Source organism: Triturus cristatus, chromosome 6 (genome assembly GCF_964204655.1).
Source record: "Triturus cristatus chromosome 6, aTriCri1.1, whole genome shotgun sequence".
In the NCBI taxonomy this organism is placed as follows: domain Eukaryota; kingdom Metazoa; phylum Chordata; class Amphibia; order Caudata; family Salamandridae; genus Triturus; species Triturus cristatus.
Window position 1 is genome coordinate 297,450,427 of NC_140589.1, and position 16,883 is coordinate 297,467,309.

Below are 16,883 nucleotides of genomic sequence, written 5' to 3' on the forward strand. Positions count from 1 at the left end.
CAAGTTCGTCGTAGTGTGCTCTGTCATAGCGCGCAAGTAGCGCTTGTGTGTTTGCAATGCGCCACATGTTTGCAGCTTGAGAGGCGGTGCGTTTGCCAGACGCGTCTAGGAGTTTGGATTCCTTGTCTGGCGGTGGGGCTTCTCCTGAGGACTGGGAGTTAGCCCGCTTTCTAGCTGTAGAGACAACTAGGGAATCTAAGGGAGCAGGGCCCTTAATGTATGCAGGGTCTGTGGGTGCCGCCTTGTACTTTTTCTCTATTCTAGGGTTTAGTACCCTGGCCCTGACAGGGTCTTTGAACACCTCTGCGGCATGCTTGGTGACACCCTTAAGCATGGGTAAAATAGATGTGGATTTGTCCTGTATGTCAAATGTATCCAGTAAGAAGTCGTCTTCCACTGGTTCAGTGTGCATGTCCACCCCATGGTAGTGTGCTGCTCTCTGCACTAAATGATGAAACCCTAAGGAGTCCTCTGGAGGAGACGGCCTGGATGGGTATAGGTCGTCCTGAGGTATATCGGGTATATCAGGGTTATTGTAATCCTCCCATGGGTCTGGGGTCCCCGGTGGAGTGGGATCCATTGGGGCGTCCGCCGGGTAATTGTCCGGGTCCCCGTCGTCCGGATCTGGGGACGGGGTCAGAGAGTAATGAGGTAAAGGTGGCGGAGACCTGGGAGGGGGTGGAGGAGGTGGAGGAGGTGGAGGAGGTAGGGGAGGCGGTAGTGGGTAGGGCACTCTGAGGGGAGAAGTAGCAGAGTCCTTCCGTTTGGGCGGTGGAGGAGGAGCCGGAGTATCAAGGCGCCTTTTCTTGATAATTAAAGTCAATAGCCCAGTCTTTGGATCTTTGGACAGAGTCTTTTGTAAAGGGTCTGGTGTAAACAGAGCCAATGGTGCCGAATCGTCCGTCGGCACCGGTGATTTCGGAACCGAGGGCTTCGATGGTTTCTGTGCGCCATGCTTTTTTGGGGCCTCCGGTTTTTTCGGCGTCGAGGGAGTTTTCGGCGCCGGAGCGTCGGTGCCGACTGATTTGTGTTTGTGTTTGGTCGGCGCCGAGAGTCCAGGCTTCGGCACCGGTGGCTTCGGAGTCGAGCTGGATATTACTTTCTTCGGTGCCGGATGCTGTTTTTCGGCACCGGGCGTCGGCTGGCTCGATCCCGAGCTGCCGTGAGACTTTGGAGGCTTCGACACCGGGCCCGAAGGTGGGGTGATAGAAGCTTTGGTCTTGGTTTTGCCCAGGCCGGCAGGCGAGGGAGTAACCTGAGTCTCTTTGGTTTTGGGCGCGGGGGTGGGAGGGGGCACAGTACTCACGACCCGCTGCGCCGGTGTGATGTCCTCCACGTCGGAGTCGTCGGCCTCGGAAGCGCTGACGACGTCTTCCTCCTGCTGGGTGTGTATTTGCCCCGAAGCTCCGGCGCCGTCTCCAAAGATGTCCGGTGGAGCTGCAGACGATGAGTGCGCCATGGTGCGTCGATCGAAAAGACTTACAGGCGGGGCAGTCTCTGGCCTCGTGTTCTGGAGAGAGGCAAAGATTACACACCTGATGGAGGTCGGTGTGGGGAAATTTAGACCCACATTTTGGGCACTTTTTGAACGGAGTCCTTTCCATCGGCCGGGACCGGAGTCGAGGAGGGCCCGAAGGCCGGTGCCGATGTACGGGATGGAGAAAGTGCCGCTTCGAGAAATGAAGATGATGATGAAGAAACTCGAAGAAACGAGGATTTTCCGTCGAGGCTGGAACCGTAGAAGTTCGAAGCCGGAGCACGAAGTATCACATCCGAGCCCGATGGCGGAAAAAACAATCTGAGGATGGAGCCGAAGCCCATGCGCAGTACGGACCGAAGGAGGAGTCACCAAACTCGTGACTTCCAAAGACTGTCCAAGAAGAAAAACAAACTGCAAACATCCGGGCCCAACACCAGATGGCGATCTATGCTAAGTGTACAATCTGCAGCTCATATGCCTCGAACACTGTTATGAAATCTTGATTGATTGATGTACTTCTAGAGCGCAGCTATCACCCTACGGGCATCTTGGCGCTTGCATTGGGAACCCGTCCTGGTTTTTCCCTGTAAGATAACCCGTACTGGGCATCCCCAAGGTGAAAGCCAGGCATCCCGCCGCGGGGGGCCGTTGTGGAGATTAAGCAGGCTTGTTGCCCAGAGCTGCATAGTGTGAACTCGTGCTTAGAGTGGGCACCGAAGCGAGAATTATCGAGTCCGTGGACAATTGGGCTCTGGACCCTGCCGCGTCGGGAATCGAACCCAGGTCCCGGGTCTGATCTCTGCTTCAGGGTATGCCTCCTCTAGCCAGTGAGCTACACTTCACCTCAGCTAATCTTCTTAAACAGTCTACGTTTAAGTGTAAGACCAAAGGTGGGAAATTCTTTGCAGTCTTAGGAACAAAGGCTTGGAATAAACACCCTAAACAGTTTAGATGTATTGATTCTGAATCCCTGTTTAAGAAAAATCTAAACATTTTGATATTTTCATCTACTGACTCAATGTGCCAAGTACTTATTCGATAAAGACAGCATCCTTTCAATCCCCTGGTGTCTTGAAATCCTGTTCCTACCCGCACAGTGCCAAGATGCTCCTAAGGGAGCAAAAGTCGCGCTTTACAAATATAAAACTCATTCATGTTACTTTGTTTTACTAAGACACGGTCTTCCACCTTCTTGGGATAAAATTAAGTGAAAACATTCCTCTTCATGTGTTAAATCCAACCGTTAGGAGTAAGTCATGCCACCAATCCTTAAAAATATAGACTTTCACAACACAAGGTGTGCCAATACAAACAAGGTATTTTCTGAAAAAATATTTCCTCCATACCAAATTATAAACTTCAGATTTTAAGAAAACAAATTATGATGCATATGTCTACCAGAGTGCTGAGATTTAACGACATGGCCATCAGACGCCTTGCAGATTGCAACAAAACCGTCTTTTGGGGGGAACTTAAAATCTTCTTCTCCAAAATTGAATTTCAGTTCTGCATTCTAAAAGGAAAAAAATTTACGATTTAAAAATAAATAATTAATATACTAAGAAACGTATCCAGCATCACACTAAGCAAAAAAATTAATATGGATTGAGATAGTGTACAGTATATAAATTACAATTGCACATACTTTTATACATAAACCAGCAAACAAATATGAGAATGTTTTCACTTTCCAACTTAAACACTCATTTGACACATATATACAGGTCTCACTACTCTTTCAAAGAAGGTAAGGGTCTGATTTCTTGAAAGAGACCGAAATGTGCCATTTTTATATAAATCACTTATTCCAGCCAAGTCGAATCTATCAGCAATGTAGGTTTCCTTCTTTCAAATGCTTAAAAAGAATAGTATTAAACTCTGCGTAACCGAGTTAACATCTGTCTTCCTCGACTACATTCATTCTAGTTTCATGTCAGGATACGAAACAAAGTGCTTTATGAAACAACATGGACATTTCTAGGACCAAGGAAGAAATTCTAGCCAAATCACCTGGTCTTCTCTTAAAACTATCTTGCTGTAATAGATCTAATAATCAGCTAAGCCTAGGTTGCAATCTCGGTGAGCAGAAATCTAGCTTCATCTTACATAACGAAAATAAAACAGCACTCCATGCTAGCAGCCTAAAGCATGTCACTAGCTTTCCGAAGGCACATTCTCCGGTGTGTTCTGGAATGTAACTAATTTAGGGGTGGCAAACACTTTTTGTAAACACTGCACATTAGACATCAGCTCAAGATGTAAAGCTCAAGGAACCCAGTAAACACTAAGCAATATTTGAGACTGAAATGTTAAGGGTTTTTGTGACTTGGCCCGCTGCCTTCCCATAATTGTTAATTTTTTTTTTATCTCCTTACATATAAAAATTATAGAGTTCTGAGAAAAGGATTACATAAACAGTATCACGAGTACCTTTTGTTCCACAGACTGACTTCCTGTGGGCCATACTCACTATCTATTCTATGGAAGCATACAATCAATTATGCTAGTTGAAGTAACATGCAAAAAAATCTAGCATCACATATGTTTAAACAAATAAACAATGTAATTTGCATTAGCTACGTTGCCTACAAATAGCAGTTGAAGCTTTTCTGTGTCATACATAATGTTAAGATACAGTACCTTCAAAACACAAGATGGAAAAAATGCCTGGTTTTTCAAATGTGATGGAATGTCAAACGCTAGACCCAAGTCTTTCCCTGAAAAAAAAAAAACATACAAAATAATGTATTTGATCATGCCCAGGACATTAGAGAAAAAATTAATTCCACATTTCTCACCCTGCCCTGTGCAACCTTTAGCTCCCTCCATGAAGGAATGCACATTCTATTGCGCTCAAAGGGAAAAAATACTTCACAAACCTATTGTACAAAAATGATTTGGTAAACGGGCATACCTTTAGGATTTATTACCAACTCAGATATAACAATAAATAGGTTTGATAATCTTAAACATGGAATGGCAAGTTGCAACAACTTTATTCAGTAAGGCTACAGGCTTAGGATAGCCGAAAACTTTACAATGGCATAACTGGAGATAGATGGCATGCCGGCAAGATGACTGGCTGGTGAGGAGACAGGACTTGAGACCTCTAACTGTTTCATAATTAACCGGTCGTCCTGATCCTACTGATAAACCAATTATCCTGGGTGAGTGCCACAAGACATCATTAGTAACGTTATCTAGAAGGGCTTGATATGATCCGATTATACCTCCACCTACGACATGTGGATAAGTTTGCGGCACATGGAGACATTGGTGGCTGTCAGGCTAATACAACTTAATTGTCAATTTACTGCCCCTTTCTATTCCTCTATTTGAGGAGATCAGGTTTGTGTGTTTCTCGGTGATCTGGTCAACAGTTATACATTTTCTCAGATTGGCACTCACAACCACATATGCCACAAAAACAGCTAAGGCAATGACTTAACCACTGTACACTTTTCTTCCCAGCTACCGTGGCCTGAAACGCACCGTTGCAGAATCCGGTGCAGGAAAAATCCACCAGTTTAAATCTAAAATAAAAATGTGAATTTCCATGTACAATGCAAAATACAAGGGATAGGGAATTAAAGTGTGGAACATGGAAAGTAGAAGTATTTTAGGAGTTGGTGTTTCTGTACTAAGATTGCGTATGTGCTTCTCAATTAAGGCTCTGTACTAAGATTGCAAGATTGCGTATGTGCTTCTCAATTAAGGCTCTGATATAAAGGGTTTCAGAAGCATAAAGATGGTTTCGATTGATTGCAACCACTTGTTCTGCAAATAGTGCAGTTTACTTAATCCATATTTCAGACATTAGAGACTCCCGATTTCTGACTCTGAACATTCTTTTGGTCATTATTTAATATATATTAGGTGTTACTTTAAAAAGAAAAAAGTCTGAAATTTGAAATAATATTCTCCTTTGGTGAAGGTGGCCTTCGAAAAGGAGGACATACTATGAAAGGACATACTATGAAAGCTAAAAGGATAATGTTTCCACATATACTCAGTCAAATGAAACAAAATGGGAATATCTGAAAAATAAGATGTCCTACAAGACTGTATCCATGAAAATCTGTACTTAAAATTACAAATCTAAAAACTGAGAAATGTTAAAGTGAAAATGTAACTAGAACAAAACTATCCACCAAAAAGGTGAAAATCATCTATTACAACTTAACAAATGTAAATGACCTTGGGACAGAGGATCAGGTGTGTATCTAGGGTGCAGCGGGAAGTACGACATGGTCACCAAACAACCAAAAGTTGAAAAAAAGATGCATACATACACGCACCAACACTGGAAGCAGAAGAGGGGCAGCCAACAAAATAAAAGGCAAAAACAAAGGGGATGTTCTCTACAGAAGTCTGGTGCACAGCTAAATAGCCATAACAATAACAATTACTAACTGGCATTGCCGAGTCAGAACTTACCATTTTTTGAAAACTTGATAATGCCTTTCTCAATATCCAGATAGCATCCAACAGTATCATGCATAGTGAATTCCTGTAATGAGAAAATAAAAGTATTTTACTTAGACAAATAACACATTAACAAGCCGTTGGCAAAAGGTAACTGTTTGGAAAGACCATGCAGGTCATCTGAAGTAAATAATAATGATGGAGATAGCAATGGAAAGGAAATTACAAGCCTGTTAGACTTCTCGGTCTATTCAAAGATCAGAGAAGAGGAGTTTAACATGGATATTAGAGGACGTAGCAGAAATAAAATTGCTTTCTTTGCAACTGCAGTAAAGAAACAAGGTGGTCCTGATGTCCCTTCTTGGATGGACCAAGAAGGCTGTGACCCATAAAATTGATTAGGTCAGTCACTGAAATATTTACACAAAATAATTGTTATACAGGAGCTAGAATATTCTTCACCAGAGAGAAAGACACAAATACTTAATTTTTGAGAGAAAATTTCATTTATATTCTCTTATTTTATGAAATAGCAAAGTAGATAATACACATAAATGTCAAGATATATAAATAGACAGTTACTCTAAAAGACAGTGCAAAGAAAAAGTGCTAGTGTCCGAGGTGAATAAGAAATGGAAAAATTCAGAGAAAAGTAATTACAGATCATAGTTCCATACTTTTACACAGTGTACACTTGCTGAAGTAATGTTAAGAACAGTAAACAAGTGCACATGGACCTATCTTCAAAACAGTTTACTTTCATTCTTCCACGTCTGTAAAGATTATGCTAGTCTCCTCAAAATGCACAATCCAAGTTAGGGGAAGGACTAATCCAACATAATCCAAGCCATGGGACAAGGGGTGTCATAACATACCGCAGCACTCGTACATGCTTGCATCTACTGAGGTTCTTACCATACAATTTGCCTGGTGACTTCCGAGTAGGATTTCAAACTTTAAATTATTTCTCAGCAGCCTGAGAAAATGCAACTCCGAGTAGCTGGAAAATGAGGCCTCCTGTCAACTACTGTGTACCAAATATTCGCAAATAATTATTTTAAGTGGTAAGTACCAATGGGGAGGAGGGACGGTTGCATGTGAAAAACTATGAAAGATATAAATACTGGAGTACCCCAGTGTGCAGGTAACTTTATTTTCCCCAGTGTTGATCTTTCAAAGATTTACATGCTTCAATCCTGGTAGTGATCAGTATTAACCATTAGAAGTGGAGGTCAAAATAACTAACCACTAAACAAAAGCAATTCTCAAACACGTTAAAAGTCAGGAAACCGCCGTACGGGGGCGCCAAGGGTGTGGAGGCAGTTGAAGGCTGCGAGGAAGCTCCTGTCGGCATTGGATCTTGATAGGGCGGAGTATGCCGCCTTGCGCTTGAAACACGCCTTCTACACTGGGGGGGACAAATGTGGCAAGCTCCTAGCACACCGGCTCCGGGTCACGCAGCAGCGTGGCGTCGTGAAGGAACTGGTGGGCACGGACGGGGTGGTCGTCTCCGGGGACGCGGAGGTAGCGGAATCTTTCCGCGGCTTCTACGAAGCGCTGTATGCGGAGGAACCCTCCACGCCACAGGATGCCGAAGGCTATTTGGAGTCGGTGACCCTTCCGGTGCTGGATCCGGCTCAGGCGGACCACCTGGAGCGGGATATCCATGTTGAGGAGGTGATTTCCGCTATCGCGCGGCTGAAGCATGGTAAGGCCCCGGGCCCGGACGGGTACACGTCTTTGTTTTATAAGACTTTTTGCACGGCTGTGGCCCCTGTCCTTACTCGGCTATTTAATTCCTTTTCCGAACCGGGAGCCATCCCACCAGATCTCCTGAGGGCGACGGTCGCGGTAATTCCGAAACCTGGGAAGGACCGGGCCCTCCGCGGTTCGTATCGACCCATCTCGCTCTTAAATGTCGACCTCAAGTTGTATACAGGGATTCTAGCGTCCAGGCTGGGTCCACACCTCCCCGGATTGGTGGAGGCGGACCAGGCTGGCTTTGTACCCGGCAGACAGACGGTTGACAATACCAAGCGGGTGGCGCATGTTCTGGAGAAGGCCTCGCGGATCCCGGGGGAGCGGATGTTGCTGTCCGTCGACGCGGAGAAGGCCTTCGACAGAGTTCACTGGCCGTATCTCGAGCTGGTTCTCAAGAAATTGGGAATCGGGGATAAGTTCCGCACCATGGTATTCAACTGTTATAAGCATCCTTCAGCGTCGGTGCGGGTCAACGGGTGTAGCTCCGGTGGGTTTGCCATCGAACGCGGCACAAGGCAGGGCTGCCCCCTCTCGCCGCTCTTGTTTGCCCTCTACATGGAGCCGTTTGCTCAGAGGATTCGCGATAACCCGGATGCGGTTGGGGTCCGGATGGGCCAGTATGTCCACACTGTCAGTCTCTACGCGGACGATGTCCTGTTGACCTTGGACGACCCTAGGAGGTCGCTGCCTGCTTGCCTCCAGGAACTAGACGCCTTTGCCTGTGTGGCCGGCTTCAAAATGAATATGAGCAAGTCGGTGGCGTTAGACGTGTCCCTGGCTGCGGACACCAGGAGGGACCTTCAGCGACTCTTCCCCATGCAGTGGTCCTCCTCCACGGTGCCATATCTGGGGATTCTGCTGGCGCCCACATTACCGGAGATGGTCACGGCTAACTATGCCTCCCTCAGCAGGAAGATCAAGGAGGAGCTTGGTCGCTGGAGCAAGGGCCTACTGTCCTGGCTGGGGCGAATCGCGGCGGTTAAGATGACGGTGCTGCCCCAGATACTGTATCTTTTCCGGGCCCTCCCTCTCCAGCCCCCGGTGGGCTGGATACGACAAATGCAGGCTGACATCTCCCGCTTTGTCTGGCAGGGCCGCAAGCCACGAATGAAGAGGGTCCTCTCCACGCTTGCTCCGGAGGCGGGGGGCCTCGGTATTCCGGACCTCCGTAGGTACTTTCAGGCGGCACAGCTGCGATATTTGGTGGAGTGGAGCAGGTGGGAGTCCGACAAACACTGGCTCTTTCAAGAACAAGCTGTGGCGGGCCGCACTTTACAAGAGGTTCCATTCTTGCGCCGCGCGCACCGCCCCCCTAACCTTTACGCTTCTTTTATTACGCGGGTCCCCCTGCGGGTGTGGGACGCAGTCTGTGAGGCTCGGGGCCTCACCACCTTCCCTTCGCCGTTCACACCCATAGCGGGCAACCCGGACTTCTCCCCAGGGATGGAGCCGGGAGTTTTCTCCCATTGGGTGCAGGCGGGCTGCAGGGCGCTCTTCCAGATCTATGGCCCGGAGGGAGTGACTCCGTTTCAGCAACTCCGCCAGGAGTTCGGCCTGACGGATCTGGACAGATTGCGCTACATGCAGGTTCGGCATTGGGCCCTCCAGCCCCAGGTGCGTGACACCGCTGCTCGTCAAATTACACCGTATGAGAGGTGGCTGGCTACCCGGACCTCCGACGCTAAGCTAATTACCGATCTGTACAAGTACCTACAACCCCCGCCGTTTCACTATTACAACCCGGGGAGGGAGCGCTGGCACAGGGAATTGGGTAGGACACTCAGCCACAAGGAATGGGACAAAATTGCGTATCGGGCGCGGCACTCTGCATATCACACGGGCCTTACGGAGACCTTCACTAAGGTGTCCACTTATTGGTATTACACCCCGGAGCGACTGTATGAAATGCATAAACATACTGACAAGGGGTGCTGGCGGGGCTGCGGGCAGGAGGGTACCCTCTCACACATTCTTTGGGATTGCCCCGTGCTGACCGCTTACTGGAAGGAAGTTTTGGACGAGGTGGATAAGCACTTTGAGATAGAGCTGCCGCGCTTCCCGGCGTATGTTCTGCTGGGCCTCCCCAATGACCTAATGTACCCACTGAAGTCCCGCAGGGGTAGGCAGATCGCGATTGCGCTGGGGTCTGCGGTCCAGAACATCCTTATCCACTGGCGCACCAACACTGTCCCCTCCATCACGGGTTGGTTGCATAGGCTTTGGCATGTGCTGGGAATGGAGAAGTTGTCGCTCACGGTGGCGGGGGAAATAGACCAATTTGAAGAGCTGTGGCAACCCTTTCTAGCGCTGCTGTCCACCGAATTCCGGGAGCTCACCTGTCCGAGGTATCTTAGGCTTCTCAGGCTGACGCCGCCGGTTATCCCGGCGGACTAGATCACATGTGAGACAGAGGCCTCCGGGGGGGGGGGTGCGGGGCTTTTTGGTGAGGACTAATCTGACGCGGGACCATAGGACGGGGGGGGGGTGGGGTATTGTTTTTTCTTCCTTCCTTTCTTTACTGGGGGGATGGGGGGGGTGGATTGTGCTTTGTCGAGTTGCTGCTGGCTTTCATTGCTCAGATTTGGGGTGTTGGATATGCACGCAGGGATTCCACAGTCTGCATTTCTAGCCTTTCGTTTACTGTGCCCTTCCCCTGGCCCATCGAGCTATCCATCGCCAACCCTCTTGAGTTGCACCTTTTTTCTTTGATTGTATTAAGTGTACCCTAACCTCCTACCCCCTCCCCCATGGTTTGTTTTGTTTCAATAAAAACGTTTTAAACATAAAAGTCAGGAAAAAAAAACAACTTGGTTTACAAAATAAGAACTTTTAGATGTTCAAGATGCAACCTACTATAAAAAAAAAAAAAAGATAAAATAATATTTTACCTATTTAAAAAGTTGATGTAGAACCGCATGGCCAACTGCAAAATTGGCATTTCAAGATGAATCCAAACAATGCTTGGTAAAGGTATGAACACTGGACCAAGTTGCTGTTCTGCAAATGTCTGGCGAAGAGACTTTAGCAAACCTGGCTGCAGAAGTTGCCATTTTCCTTGTTGAATGCACTTTCACCTTTCTATTCAATGGACATTCAATGGTCTTCCCACCGTATTGTGACAATAGGTAATGGCTACAGAAACCGAGCGAGCTATACTGCTCCTGATGAGAGCATATCCTTTCCTGGGTGGGGCACACGCTATCAATAGTTGGTCAGACTTCCTAAAAGTCTTTATTCTTTCAATACTGAATTTCAGACATCTCTTGACGGAAGAGTTACTTAACTTCAGTAATGATATATCTGGTAGAGACACAGTCTAGCCGCAGATTCCTTAACTTAGAATATCCCCAGGAGTCAGACTGGATCCGGAAAATCTTTTCCCCCAGCAATACCTCCGCATGCTGGGTGGTGGAGCCGCTAGGCTCCGTCCCGACGTCGTCCACGGAAGTGACGTCAATGGAGCCATATAAGCCCCTCCCAGCGAGCTGACGTCAGTTTTCTAAAGGAAACTTTGCCGCGCCACAACACAGAGCCATGACAAAAACTGCGATAGCAAAGGAACAGTGAATGCTAAAAAAGAGAGCAAATCATTTAAAATGAGAGACCAAAGTAAGTTGAAAAAGCACCCAGCACCAGGAAGGACTGGAGGGAACTAACAGAGCCTGTGCTGCAAGCAGGGGCCTAAAAAAGCGCCAAGCTGCGCCTCATGTCATGGGGCTAACAGCTGCGACACAAAGGATATGACAAGACAGACACAGAATATCACCACACGAGGGAAGGTAAAAGAACTACAATATTGAAGGAACATTTTGCCAGACAAGTGATGAGAAGTGTACGACCACCAGAAGTGCACTGCACACACCCTCCGGTGATGGAGGGCCTGCAGTACCAAAAAGAACCCAACCCAACAGACTGCCATAGAAAGAAGGAGGAGGCACAGGTGGGGGCGGGGGGGGAGGAGGGGGTAAAAACTAAATAACTCCACGTGTGAAGAACACAGGTAGATCAACATGAGAAGGCAGTGAAAAGTATAGACCTAAGCGACCTAAAAAACGTGGATGGAGTGGAGAGCCAAATGGCTCGAAAGCCGAAGAACACCCCCAGCGCCAACGGAAGGTACAAGAACGTGCCACCAACCAACACTAGGATAGAGAAGAGGCCGAAAGCCCCCACGCAGAACTACACACCTTACCCCAGAGTGAGGTGCAAGAGCACACCCCCGGAAGACCAAGGCCACCAGAAAGAGGGAGGCTAGGTGAAAAGACACCATATGAAAAGGTCGTCGCAGAGTGCGGAGGATGGGCGGGCGTTAAGGAATCTGCGGCTAGACTGTCTCTACCAGATATATCGTTACCGAAGGTAAGCAACTCTTCCATCTGATAGATACATCTAGCCGCAGACTCCTTAACTTAGAATAGATACCAAAGCCATACCCCATAGGAGGAGGGTCTGCGAAACAACCACCAAGTTCAAGGAGAACATATTCGTCAACTTCTGACGAAAAACGGTGGCAACCGCAATGCCAGGACAACGGGCATCAGACCCATGACCCACCTTAAGGAGTATGAACAAGGGATGGTAAAGACACCAAATCCGACGAGGGACGGTGTAAGACCTCTCTCGCCCAGACACAGAATAAAGGAAAACAGAACTAGAAAGTTCCGTGCCAACGTAAGAAACAATGCAGTGATACCTTCAAGAAGGATCCAAGCATCGGTCCCTATAATCCAAGAGGAACAAAGTTCCAAGGGTCAAAACAACATGACAACGGTAGAGCATACCACCTGAACCCACACCACAGTGGGAACTACAAGAAACCGGGGACAGTTGGAAGACTGTCCACCCCAGAACAGGAGCCGCAGCATGAGGCCCGTGGGTGTAAGAAAAAAAAACACATTAATGTGTACTGCCTAGGACATGTGACAACGGTGGCAGGGCCAAGCCCAGAGCCTAGGGCCAACAGAGACAGAGAAGCCACCATTGAGCAAGCTCAGGAGGTAGGTATGCAGCCAAACGAATTAAAGGCACCACTGTGAGTGGATAACCTGCAAGGCTATGGACACAGAGGACACTATCCCGAAGGAAAGAGTAAGCAAGAATGTCTGACACTAAGATAAAGACTTAGCATGCTAGCACCCCAGTGGCATGTCGAATCCACGATATACCCACAAAGGGACAGGAATGTCGACACACGTAAGTGGAGTGACTAATCCTAATAGGGGAGTCATGCAAGCGGTACCACGGCACCGGTGTGCTGCATAACAGTTAAGAATGCAGAAAAAGGGGGGGGTGTGGCCAAGCCGAGCATCAAGATGGCCGCGTAGTCCGTCGGCTCTGCCGACCGAGCATCAAATCCGCAGATAATCCGTTCTATTTTGTCCAAACTGGGGCTTCTCTTCTCGGAACTGTTACCGGAAGGGCGCCGGAACCAATCGCTACCTCCCGCGACGGAATCGGAGGTGTAAAACGTTCACTGCAGGCCCTCCGCCATTGCCACAGCAAAACAGCCGCGCGGCCTGGTGACTGTGTGGGCCCTGGACAGCGCGTGATCATAGGGGCGCCTATCCCGCACCGAGAATATTGTGAATCTGCAGACGGCATCAAGCCGAATCCCAATTCGCCGCTGTCGTCTACTGCGAGCCGCGACTCATCGGGGCACGCCACAGATGCCCCGGTGTGGAGACGGACTGGGAGCGGAGTGAGCTCCAGAGCGACCTGCGGCCGCAGTGCCGGACGCAGACGCCCGTATCAGCCATAACAAAGGAGACTGGCGCCGGTGGAGAGATCGCGGTGAATTGACGGCCCGGCGCCGGCCAAAAGCAATCTCTGGGTCTGGACTGCTCGTTGCACCACTGGAGTGACGTCCCGCGGCTCCGTGCATCAGGAAAGCATTGTTGCAGCGCCAATGCACTGCCAATCCACCCACACAGCACAGCACTTGCCACGAGTGTCCACAATGAAGGCTGGCTGAGGCCTGGCACTGTTTATTGGAACTGGTGGCATATCTATTTACTGGGCTCGTCAGCCCCGACGCTAAAGCGACCCCTACAGTTGCTTAGTGCCACCGCATCGCAGCCCTGTTGGCCGCATGGTCGCTCTGGGGAAGTGAATTGACCGCTGCTAAATTGCTCCTGTGGTGTAGATCCTCCCACCCTGGTTGCGGATTCTGGTGCGCGGCTGAGGTGCAGTCGCTGCGCGGCCAAAGCCCGCACTCAGCGTTCCCAGGTACTGGAGGACTCCGAAGGTTGGCGACTTGAGACACGTGCCCCTGCTGTCAGGAGGCGGCCATAGGTGCTCTGACTACTACCGCCGTGTGTAACATTCGGTTCCAACAGCACGCCAGCTGCGTGTGCGAGATCTGCCACGATCATGGCGGGGGGCAGCAACTCCAAATCTGTGCTCCAGACCAAGCTGTCTAAATACGCCTGGGAGAGGGGCCCAGGTGCCAGCCCCAAAGAAGGACTCCCTACATCCGACAAATCGGAGTCCGGTGGGAAGAGAAAGGAGCCAACGCTTCAGAACATTCTGGAAGCCATCACTACTGTCCGCACGTCTTTGGAATCGAGCATCGACTCGGTTTCCACCGAGGTATCCCTCATCAGGGAGGATATGCGATCAATGAACTCGCGCCTAAAAGATGTCGAACTCAAGGCGACCTCCCTGGTTGAGGGCACGTCAGAGCTGCAGAGGAAGGTGGAGGACCTGCAACAGCACACCACGAAGCTCGAAGCCCAGTTGGATAACTATGAGGGACGCTCCAGGCGCAATAAGGTCCGCATTATTGGAGCCCCAGAACGTGCAGAGGGGCCTTCAGCAGATCTTTTCGTGGAAGAACTGATCACTACTTACCTCAAGCCGCGGGGTCTCTCCAACTTCTTGGTGGAGCAGGCGCACCGGGTCCCTGGGGGTCGGCTGAGGCCTGGAGCCCCCCGCGGCCGCTCCATGCCAGGATCTTCAACTTCCGCGACAGACACGCCATTCTGCAATGTGCCCGCTCTGCCCCACCGGTTGAATTCCAAAACAGCCGCATCTCCTTCTTCCCGGACTTCACCCTCAAAGTGCAGAGACAACGACAAAGCTACATGAAAGTTAAAAAGGCGGTCCGCGACAAAGACTTGAAATATGCAATGATGTTCCCAGCCAAGCTGCGAGTGGAATCGGATGAATCCTGGTTCTTCTCCTCCCCGGAGACCTGGGACTGGCTCGAGGGTTGGCGTACGGCGAGCCGCCACGACAATCATGGCCGTGGTGTGCGGAGGGACGGTGCCGCCAGAGCTTCTGGCGGTGGCTCACCACTGCAAGACTCACATACCGTGACAGGTGCCGAATGACTGGTCTGTATGTTTATCCCCTCGGGGTGATGGAATGGTTCGGATGGCCAGAGGGGTGCAAGTTTAGACTTTTCCCCGCCACAAGTGTCGAACTCTGTTATTCTGAGCTGCCCTGTCATATACGATTTGGTTGAATTGTTCTCCCAGTGTTTTCTTGTTCCCGATTCAGCACGTGGGCGTTGTGGGATAGACCGTGGGCCCTGGCTATTGCTCTAGTATAAACATGTTAGAAGTTCACGGTTACTATTGATATAGTGATCATATCTCAAACATATATGCTCGGTCTGGCTTACGACCCCGTAGGTTTTTGGACGGGTGGGCGATGGGCACTCTGCTAGTTTGGGGGGCGGGAGGTTTTGTTACCGCCAAGCAGGGAGGGGGGGTTGGGGACAGGTACGTTGGGTTTGTGGGGAGGGGGGGGGGGGGGTGGGGTTTGCATTGGAGTTTCGATTTTGGTATTGTTTTTAATTCAGATAGGTCATATCCAATGGGTTTTGTTTTTGTCATGTTTTGCACCGGTACACGCTATTGCTCACCTCTCCACTCTTATGCTCCATTCATCTGTTACTGTGGTAAAGGGCATCCAACTGGACTATTCCCAGCGATGCTTGACTATCCGACACCCATCAATTCCCATTAGACGGATGTGATGACACGAGGACTGACACTTAAATTTGTCCACTTGGAATGTTAACGGATTGGGTGACAAAATTAAGCAGGGTATTGTGTTGCAGTACATCAAGCGCAATGAGCTTGACCTGGTCCTATTGCAGGAGACACACCTGACTGGGAACTCCTGCGGTGCCCTGAACAGGAAAGGATACAAAATGGTGGTCCACTCCGGCTTTACCTCGGGCTCCAGAGGGGTGGGGGTTTTGCTTCAGTGGGGTTGTCCCTACATCATCCACAACACTTGGACTGACCCCCAGGGCAGATACGCGGCTGTTTCGGGCTCCTGGAAAGGACGGGTGGTTAATGTCGTCTCTGTTTATGCACCCCCCCGGTCTGCAACGCCCGACGCTACGTGATTTGGGGACCCTGCTGCTAGACCTGCCACTTGGGGTGTTGGGGGGGGGGGGGGGGGGAGGGGATTTCAATCTCACGATGGAGGGTTCTCTCGACGGCTTACCTCCCCGGGAGGGCCCATCAAGAGGGTCACACCTGTTAGAGTTTGCGAATGCTCTGGGGGTTGTGGATGTGTGGCGGTGGATCAACCCGTCGTATACCCGCTTCACATTCCAATCTGGGGTGCACGGTAGTCAGTCGAGGAGAGACTATGTATTTACCCATGCCCAAGACATTCAACTTTTAACGAGGTCCAGTTGCCTGGCCCGAGGGATTTCTGACCACTCTCCCATCCTGGCGACTCTGGGTTCTTATTGTGGGGGGCGCCCACACTCCATTTCCGTGCACCCGTAGGCATTAAAAATTTCCCACATTAGAGACGCTCTCCGCAAAGACACGGAATATTATTTTGCTGAAAATATCAGTTCAGTCGACTCTGCAGTGACACTGTGGGAGGCCTTTGGGGCGGTCATAAAGGGCAGGGCTTTATCACTCATGGTGGGCCATAGGGCGGTGAGAACCAAGAGAGTATTGTAACTGGAGGCCGAGGTCTTGCGATTAGAGGAGTCGGTGGCCCGGGATCCTGACCCCACCACACGCCATAGCCTGGCCCTTACGAGACAGGACTATCGACAGCTCCTCTTCAAAGACTTCGCGTTGCGCTCACTAGCCTCCCGACACAGGATCTATGAGCAGGGTGAACGGACAGATAAACTCTTGGCGAGGCTTGAATGACAGGAACAGGCTACTAGATGGGTCCACGCAATAGCAAATCCTGAGGGTACTCTTATTACCGACCCTCAACAAATAGCAGACATATC

The 16,883-nt window shown here is 49.6% G+C and overlaps 1 protein-coding gene across 1 annotated transcript in view; it reads right to left on the minus strand.

Moving 5' to 3' along the window:
- Nucleotides 1-16,883, minus strand: part of DDX1 (DEAD-box helicase 1) — a 287,219-nt gene that overhangs the window by 149,884 nt on the left and 120,452 nt on the right. The window contains exons 10-12 of the mRNA XM_085610667.1: nucleotides 5,918-5,990; nucleotides 4,121-4,197; nucleotides 2,879-2,993 (exon numbers count right to left, since the gene is read on the minus strand). Of these exons, the coding sequence (XP_085466793.1) occupies nucleotides 2,879-2,993; nucleotides 4,121-4,197; nucleotides 5,918-5,990 (265 nt within the window). The remainder of the gene's footprint in view (nucleotides 1-2,878; nucleotides 2,994-4,120; nucleotides 4,198-5,917; nucleotides 5,991-16,883) is intronic.